The sequence below is a fragment of the Aegilops tauschii genome, chromosome 7, assembly GCF_002575655.3.
Source record: "Aegilops tauschii subsp. strangulata cultivar AL8/78 chromosome 7, Aet v6.0, whole genome shotgun sequence".
Classification (NCBI taxonomy): Eukaryota; Viridiplantae; Streptophyta; class Magnoliopsida; order Poales; family Poaceae; genus Aegilops; species Aegilops tauschii.
This window is the reverse complement of record NC_053041.3, coordinates 624,197,620-624,205,659: the sequence shown is the minus strand read 5'-3', so window position 1 is coordinate 624,205,659 and position 8,040 is coordinate 624,197,620. Positions and strand designations below refer to the sequence as shown.

Sequence of the window (8,040 nt, the reverse complement as noted above, 5' to 3'; positions counted from 1 at the left end):
GAGAAAGGTCTCTTTCTTTTGTGGAGCAATGGTTTTGTTTTTCTCTGTTCTGAACTCCTCCAATGTCGAACCATCATGAGATTTTGCAGGCCCTTAGAAAACGTGTTCATCTTCGATGCTCGAAAAATTCAGAGTTGCTTTCTTTTTTGCTATTTTTTCGATTTTACTGCTCACCCGGGGAGCATTGTGCTCGTGACAGTTGTGGATACCGAACCGAGGGAGTATACTACATGAAAGAAGGAAAATGACTCATGGGGGATGGTTAGGTGGATAGAGGAAGAGATCCATGAAAAGAAGAGGCGTGGCATGAAGTGAAGTGATAGCCCTGCTCAGAAATCTTTTCCTTCCCTCCCCTTTCCTCTGGCGGGCAGACACGCAGAGGCAGGCCGCTCTGCTGCCGCTGTGCTCTGATCCCGGCCTCCGCCATCTGCATCGGCATCGGCATCAGCAGCTGCCCAAACACGAACCCTGCAGATTCTTTATCACAGCCACAGCGCAACCAGCTGCTCACACACACACACAGATAGAGGAAGAGAGCGGAGTGGACGTGACAGAGAGCTGCCACCAGCTACTGCTCTGCTTCTGCTTGGTATATACTCCATCACGTCGAAGCCATCGGCCGATCGGAGCCAAGGACGCGCGCGCAGAGCCGTGGATACATGCACCCGGCCATGGCGGCGGCGGCGGCGGCATTCTTCCACGGAGGAGACGAGGAGGAGGCGGGCGTGGTGGTGGCGGGTGGCGCTGGAGTTGGAAGGAGGGCGGTCTTCGGCGGTGGCGGCGGCTTCAATGCGGCGCGGCCGGCGTTCGTCACCCAGCAGCTCTTCCCGACGACGGCGGCGGCCTCCTTGGCGGTGACGGGGACGGCGACGCAGCAGCAGGCGATGGCCGCGGTCCCGGAGCTCGCATGGGGCGGGGCGGCTGCGCACTGGGCCCGGCCGCCGTCGAGGACCAAGAGCCGGCGCGGGCCGCGGTCCCGGAGCTCGCAGTACCGCGGCGTCACCTTCTACCGCCGCACCGGCCGCTGGGAGTCCCACATCTGGTATGTCAGCCGTCACCCTCCCTGCCTCCCCTCCCCTTCCAGTCCATGGCGACAGCAAAGCTTCCAAGATCATTACGCAAACCATCTTCCCTTGATCTTGCCCTCATCTCCATCTCTCGTCTGTGTTTCTTGGATCTGCAGGGACTGCGGGAAGCAGGTGTACCTGGGTGAGTCCCAGCTTTCTCCTTGCGTGAGAGCTCATTCTTCACTGATTCCTCCCCGATGCTCTGCTCATGACTCTGTTCTTGTTTCTCTTTTCACTTCCATTTTTACCAGGAGGATTCGACACAGCACAAGCTGCTGCAAGGTCAGCAAAACCCCAGAAAAATGGTCGATAATAATATGCACATTGTCTTTTGCTTTGAAAAAATAAGAGCCGGGAGAGAACACATTTGTGCAGAATGAAACCTGAGGAACATGAGCTTGTCTGAGTTTCAGGGCGTACGACCAGGCGGCGATCAAGTTCCGCGGCGTGGAGGCGGACATCAACTTCGTGCTGGACGACTACAAGGAGGACATCGGCAAGGTGACAACGAGCACACAGGAGCTCTCTCTCCGCCCCTGTCCATCTGCTGCATCTTCCTCGTCGGCGATGTCTGCTCTGTTTCTGACGACGACAGCATGTTGTTGATGTTGCTGGCTGCCATGGCAGATGAGCGTGTTGAGCAAGGAGGAGCTGGTGCAGGTGCTGCGGCGGCAGGGCGCCGGGTTCGTGAGGGGCAGCTCCCGGTTCCGCGGCGTCACCCTGCACAAGTGCGGCAAGTGGGAGGCAAGGATCGGCCAGCTCATGGGCAAGAAGTGAGCAATCTACCTTCTCTTCATATGATTCGTCAGAGCATAATGTGTTTGAGCTTGTCAGTTCCCCACAGATTTGAATGAACATGAAAAGATTTAACTGATCTAGTTCTGATCATTCCAGGTTCGTGTACCTTGGCTTGTATGACACAGAGATGGATGCTGCAAAGTATGCATACATATATGCAATCTCCTTCCAGTTTCTGCACTGATGCTCATTCTGTTTCTGTGCCATGGATGATCTTATCTGCTGTTTGTTTGCTTGCTGATGATTTGCCGTCCTGTGCTGTGTCATTGATTGGATGATCAGGGCGTACGACAAGGCGGCGCTCGACTGCAGCGGCGAGGAGGCGGTGACCAACTTCGAGCCCAAGGCAGCGGTGACGTGCGACAGCAACCTCGGCCTGCAAGGTGAGCTCCATGACTGACGACAACAAACTCATTTTTGTTGCAGACTTGGGATGTTCTGAAAATGGGAATTGTGGTTGTAGCTTGGGACGGCGAGCCTGATCTCGAGCTCAGCCTGGGCTGCTCCGGCGGCGGCGATCCCTCCATGGTCACTGGCGGCAAAACCCTCCACACCGCAGCCACGCCGGGCAGCCGGAGGACGAGCCTGACGGTATGCCTAGGACACACTGAATTCTGTTTAACTTGCACATGACTGAATAGCTTCTGGCACTGACACTGAAACTGAAACTGCTCATTCGGTGCTGTCGGCGTCAGTTTGAGATGCCGGAGGAGGAGGAGGCGGCGGCTCCGTGGCGCCCCGGCAGGAACAGGAGCATCTGGATGAGGCCATCGCCGACGTCGATAACACCGGCGCTGAGGTGCCCGGACGGCGATCACCGCCCCACCATCCCGCGCAGCAGCATGCTCCAGATGGTATGTGATACAGTAGTAAACCTGTGACCAATGATCGCCTGACTGAAACCACACACTGACCAGCCCAGAGCATCATGTCTCGTGACCGTTGAACAGGGCCAGATCGGCGGAGCCGGCAGAGCAGAGCCACACATGCTCGGGTGGCCCACCGGCGCCGGCGTCGATCGTTGGCAGCCGTACGCCGCCGAGGCAGCAGCAGCAGCATCATCAGGATTCCCGCCGGCGCCGGGGCTGGGAGGCGTCCAGCGGCAGAACCACCACAGGCCGGGCAGCAGGGAGCAGCTGTGGCGCTGAGCAGCCACCGAACTGCACCATTCCAGCGTCGGCGTAACATGTTTTGGGAAGAAGGAACCGCCGTCACCCTCCGGCGCGGCGCCGCCCTTTTTGTCAGGTTAGCAGGCCGACGCGCCGCCATCATCGCCTGCCAACCCCGGTGTGCATGGCCGGTCCGATCCCGGTGGCGCTTAGCCATAGTATTTCGTAGAGAAAGCGACGAACGCTGTAGCTCCAAGAACCTTGTAGTGATATGTCCAGCAGATCTTGTCACAACCTGATGATGCCTTCAGTAGAAATTTCAATCTGGATGATGATGATGACAGGCCATGATGATGATGATGATGATGGATCTTGTTGAATGAATCTGGTTACTTTTGGGATGCATGAGCTTCCCAGAATCATCATCAGTTGCTGCACTGTTTCCTACAGATTTTCATGTGGAGCTCTGGCACTTGGCTTCACAGGCATGTGTTGTGTGACCTGACAAAACACATCAGGATCAACAAGACTCACTCAACACCATAAAAAATGATGAACGAATCCATACTATACCAGTATATATACCGGCAAACAAGAAAATATAAGGATGAAGAAAGTGCAGCATCAGCACAGCCACAGCATATACACATGGGAGCAAAAGAAACACATCGCGATGTAGGTGCAGAAAGAACTGGAACAGGTGATAAAAGGGGTAAAAAGACATGTATGGTTCACCACAGCTTGCACAACCAACACCAGGGTTCATCCAAGTCCCAGTAAGTGCCATTTGATTCAGGGGTCACATACATAATTCAATCATTCCATGGAACAACCAGCACCTGCCTGAGCAACACATTTACTCTTCTTATATATTCCCTCGGTCTAGTCTAGCAGGGCAAGCATAAGTTAACGGCATTATTATTAAATCACCATCATCGTCACGGCTAAACCAACAGCGGTATGTAACCTAGCACTGTATAACCAAAAAGGAACACTAATCTGCAAGCAGGAAGTTTGCATAATAGGCGCCAACTTCTAACTTGTTCTTCTTCATTCACACCGCCACCACCACCAGCAGCAGCAGCACAGATGTACCCCGGAAGCTCATATGGGAGCGGCGCAGGTGGTCCTGAAGTGGCCCGTCTGGTTGCAGCGGCTGCAGTGCACGACCCGCTTGACCCGGCCCAGGTCCTCCGCACGGACCCTCGTCTTCCTCGGCCGCCCGGGGGGCCGAAGCGACTTTGGCGGGTTGATGATCACCTCCAGCCTGTCCTCGGCGGGCTGGCCCTCATTCCAGAGGGTCTTGTCCGGGATCGGGTGTATGGTCTGCGAGTAGGTCTTGCGGTACGTCGCGACCGTGAAGCAGCTCTCCGTGTAGCGGTGCACGTTCTGCCTGCACGAGAGCAGCGCCGCCACGCCGTGGGAGCACGGCGCGCCGTACAGCTGCCACCCGCGGCACAGGCAGCACCTGTTGCGGATGTCCACCACGTTGGTCCCCTCGTGGGGCGAGATGACCTCGAACTCCGCCTCGTTGGCGCGGGCCACCTGGAAGCCCCGCGCGCGCTCGATGGCCTCCTGCACGCGGCGCTCGGCCGTGGGCACGAGGATGGTTGCCCACTGCATGCTCGCTTCACGCCGCTCGTTGAACCACGTCATGAGCTGCCGACGGAGGACCTCCATCATCTGATTTATGGGAAGGACAGACGCGTCCAGTATCCAAGAATTCATCGACTCCATGATATTTGCTGTCAGGTGACCATACCGTATCCCCTCAAAGTAAGCGGTGGCCCAGAGGCGAGGAGGCAGGCGCCTGATCCAACAAACAGCCTCTTGTGATGTGTCCTCTATCTCTAGCAGTTTGGTTTCGAACTCTATCACAGTCAGCGCATTGGCAGCCTCCCAGAGAAGGTTGACAAGCACTGAATTGCTGAACTCTTTCCGGAAAGTTTCACTGACATGGCGCATACAGAACCCATGGAATGCAGTTGGGAAGTTGAAATCGACTCCATCAACAATACCCTTGCGCCTGTCTGACAAAATTGTGAGCCTTGGCATGTTCTCTGTGTTCTTCTCCAGCAACTCGTGCAGCTCAGACAAAAACCATATCCAATTCTCATCTGTCTCCTCATCAACCACGCCAAACGCCAGAGGAAACAGAGCACCATCACCATCAAAAGCAGAGGCAAGAAACAAGGTACCAAGATACTTGTTTTTCAGAGTAGTCCTATCAAGACCAATGAGCGGACGGCATGCATTTACAAAACCATATATCGACGCATAGAACGATATGAAGAGTCGCCGGAAGCAGTTGTCATCTGGGTTCCCATAGACCCTAGCGATACTTCCTGGGTTTGTTCTTTCCACTTGCCTACAGTACCCAGGCAGGATTCGGTATCCTTCTTCAAAAGACCCTCGAACTGCTGCCATGATCCGTTCTTTCCCTCTCCAGGCTTGCTTGTATGATAGTGTGATCCCATGTGACTTGTGGATTTCTTCCAGAATTTCCTTAGGCTTGCAGTGTGGGTTCTCCCGCAGCCTCTCTTCGACAGTACTTGCAACCCACTGAACAGATGCCTGCTGGTGGCCAAGATGGTTTATCCCCACACAAGTATGTTTGTCAAGTATAGTTCTGATGGAGAAAGTGGGCACTCCAGGAAGCTTTGCAGCATGGATGCGCCACGGGCAGCCCTCAGCAGCGCACTTAGCAGTGAACCGCGTCTTGTCAGACTTGACCGTCTGGATCTCAAAGTGGCAGGCAATGGCAGTGTTGCGGATAGCCCTGCGGCAGCTCATGACATCCGGGAACTCCTGCCCCACGACGAGCTGAAACTCGGTGCTCACAACCATCATCCGCGACTGCACGACAGGGGCGACGGCAAGAGGGCCCTGCGAGTAGTCATCTCCAGGCTCGAGGGCGAGGTCGTGGGCTTGCTCGAGCGAGAGATGATCAAGATTATCGTCCTCGCCGAGGGGATGAGGCTCGGTGAGCGCCAAATCGCCGAGATCATGGTGGTCTTCCCCGTCGTCCATCGACTCGTCCTCATGCCCTTGCCCCAGAGCAAGATCACTGGTGTGGCCATGGTGGTGGTCGTGCCTGAGGACGAGCTGGCCGTCGTGGTGGTGGCCGAGGACGAGGTCATGATCATGCTCGTGGTCGTGCGACTGGCCGAGAACAAGATCGTGGTCGTGCGGATGGCCTAGGCCGAGGTCGTGGCTGTGGCCCAGGCCGAGCACATGATGATGGTGATGGTGATGATGATCCTGCCCGAAGTCGTGGTGGCTCTGCCCCAGCGCCAGCTCCGCGGCGTCCTGCCCGTGCCCAAGAACCAGCTCGTGGTTGGCCATCATCAATCTTCACCAGGGGGACTCCGCAGCTGGTCAAACAAACAATCAAATCAGCAACGCACGCGCAATCAATCAATCAAATTGCAGCAGGACACTCGAAATCCGCCGTCTTTCCCCCCAATTCGGCAATCGGACCCGCAGACGAACAGATGAACGGAAACAGGGGGACGGATCTAGATTCTAGACGGCGCGCGCACGGAAATCGCGAGCGTCAGTGGGAATTTCTCTCTCTTTTTCGGATCGTCGGGTCGGCGGGACTTAACCAATCGATGGACGGGAGCAAGCTCGTACCTTGAGACCCAGTCAATGGCGGCCAAGGGTTGCGGGCGGGGCGGAGGCGGCAGGGCCGCGATGCCGTCGCGACGGGGGAGGGCGGGGGCGGCGATTGCGGCGACGCGCGCGCGCGTGGGGGGCGGGCGGGCGGAGTGAGGCGTCGGGAGCTGTAGGGCACGCGCGGCCGCCCCGGGCCGGGTCGGGTCGGGACAGGGCCGCCTCGCCTTGCGACGAGGGCGGGGGAGAGGAACGGCGATGGACGGCGGTGACGGCGCGCGTGAGGGGCGGATGGGATGACGGTGGAGGGGGAGGGGGGTTGGGGCGTCGGCGGTGGGCGGTGGGCGGCGGCGGCCGGCGGCAGTAGGGCACGCGCGTCGGGATTCAGAGGGTTGGGTGGTGGTCAGGGCTCAGGCGAGGGAGGAAGAGGAAAGGAAGGCTGAGCTGAGCCTGAGCTGGGAACTGGTTTGGACCCACCTGACAGACAAAATTTCCACCTAATCGCAGGGAACTTTGGGGCAAATATAACCGCTTACCTGTAAAACAGTTGACAATGTTTAGTATGTTTTTTCTAACATCTGGGCACACCTGCACACGTGGCATAATGACACTTGGCTGCTGATGTGGAGGGACAAGACTCGGCCTCGAAATCACAAACAAAGGACGCTCCAATCCATCAGTGGCGGGCGACCGCCGTCCTCCTCACGTACAAGCTTCGGGGGTGAGGAACTCCAAGTACATGGGCACTATCAAGTCCGTCCTCAAGCGTGAGCACCCTCTTTTTTTTTGCGGGGTAAGCGTGAGCACCCTCGCGATGGTACATCTCCAAATATGAGGGCATCATGTTAGCGTTGGTGTCCTGGTCAGTGTCCATGGCACCTTAACCATGTTGGTCGCAAACTTTCTGTTGGCCCATGATCTACTTTACTATAGTCACACAGCTCTACTTACGGGGTGGATGACACGTAGAAGTCAATGTCAACTACCCGCACATGAACTGTTTGGAATCTTCGAAAAAACATACCTTGGAAGTAATGGACGATCTCTTTTGAGAGGTCATGCGAAACTATTACCTCGAATATTTGTTTTGTTGCTCGATGGATTTTGTCAAGTTAGGTTTGTCGCCGGAAGGGTTCAATATAAGGCTTCACGTCTTTCTTTCCTCTTTTCCAAGGTGAGTAGGACAAAGTCTTCTTCCCCTCGATCTCCGTCGGTAAATCTGTGGACTCACTTCCCCTCTGCCTTTCACTCTAGTGGCCGTTGGTGGGGAGGAACCTCTTGATGCCCCGGCCCTAGGTACTAGAGATGTTAGATTTTTAGTCTTCACGAGGACAGTGCTCAGGTGAATGGTGGCACTTCTTCTTCGTGGCAGTCTTTCGAGCTTCAATCCTCCTCAAGTTTGTTTGTCGAGACGAATTAGATGGAGCTCTGGCATAGTTTTTGCTTGCTCA

General features: G+C 56.0%; 2 protein-coding genes across 2 annotated transcripts; one reads left to right on the top strand and one right to left on the bottom strand.

Annotated features, from left to right (window-relative positions):
- Positions 1-262: 262 nt before the first annotated feature.
- LOC109736252 (APETALA2-like protein 4) lies at positions 263-3,315 on the top strand. The gene is made up of 10 exons (XM_020295473.4): positions 263-1,042; positions 1,184-1,209; positions 1,319-1,349; positions 1,481-1,568; positions 1,695-1,840; positions 1,962-2,006; positions 2,148-2,248; positions 2,329-2,456; positions 2,561-2,719; positions 2,816-3,315. Exons 1-10 carry the CDS (start codon positions 660-662, stop codon positions 3,011-3,013), a joined length of 1,305 nt encoding a protein of 434 aa, XP_020151062.1. The 5' UTR covers positions 263-659; the 3' UTR covers positions 3,014-3,315.
- Positions 3,316-3,735: 420 nt separating this feature from the next.
- Positions 3,736-7,082, bottom strand: LOC109736251 (uncharacterized). Its single transcript, XM_020295472.4, has 2 exons — positions 6,611-7,082; positions 3,736-6,348 (listed from the first exon to the last, which is right to left on the bottom strand). The coding sequence occupies exon 2, from the start codon at positions 6,320-6,322 to the stop codon at positions 4,079-4,081; it is 2,244 nt and encodes a 747-aa protein (XP_020151061.1). The 5' UTR covers positions 6,323-6,348; positions 6,611-7,082; the 3' UTR covers positions 3,736-4,078.
- Between the last annotated feature and the right edge of the window lie 958 nt (positions 7,083-8,040).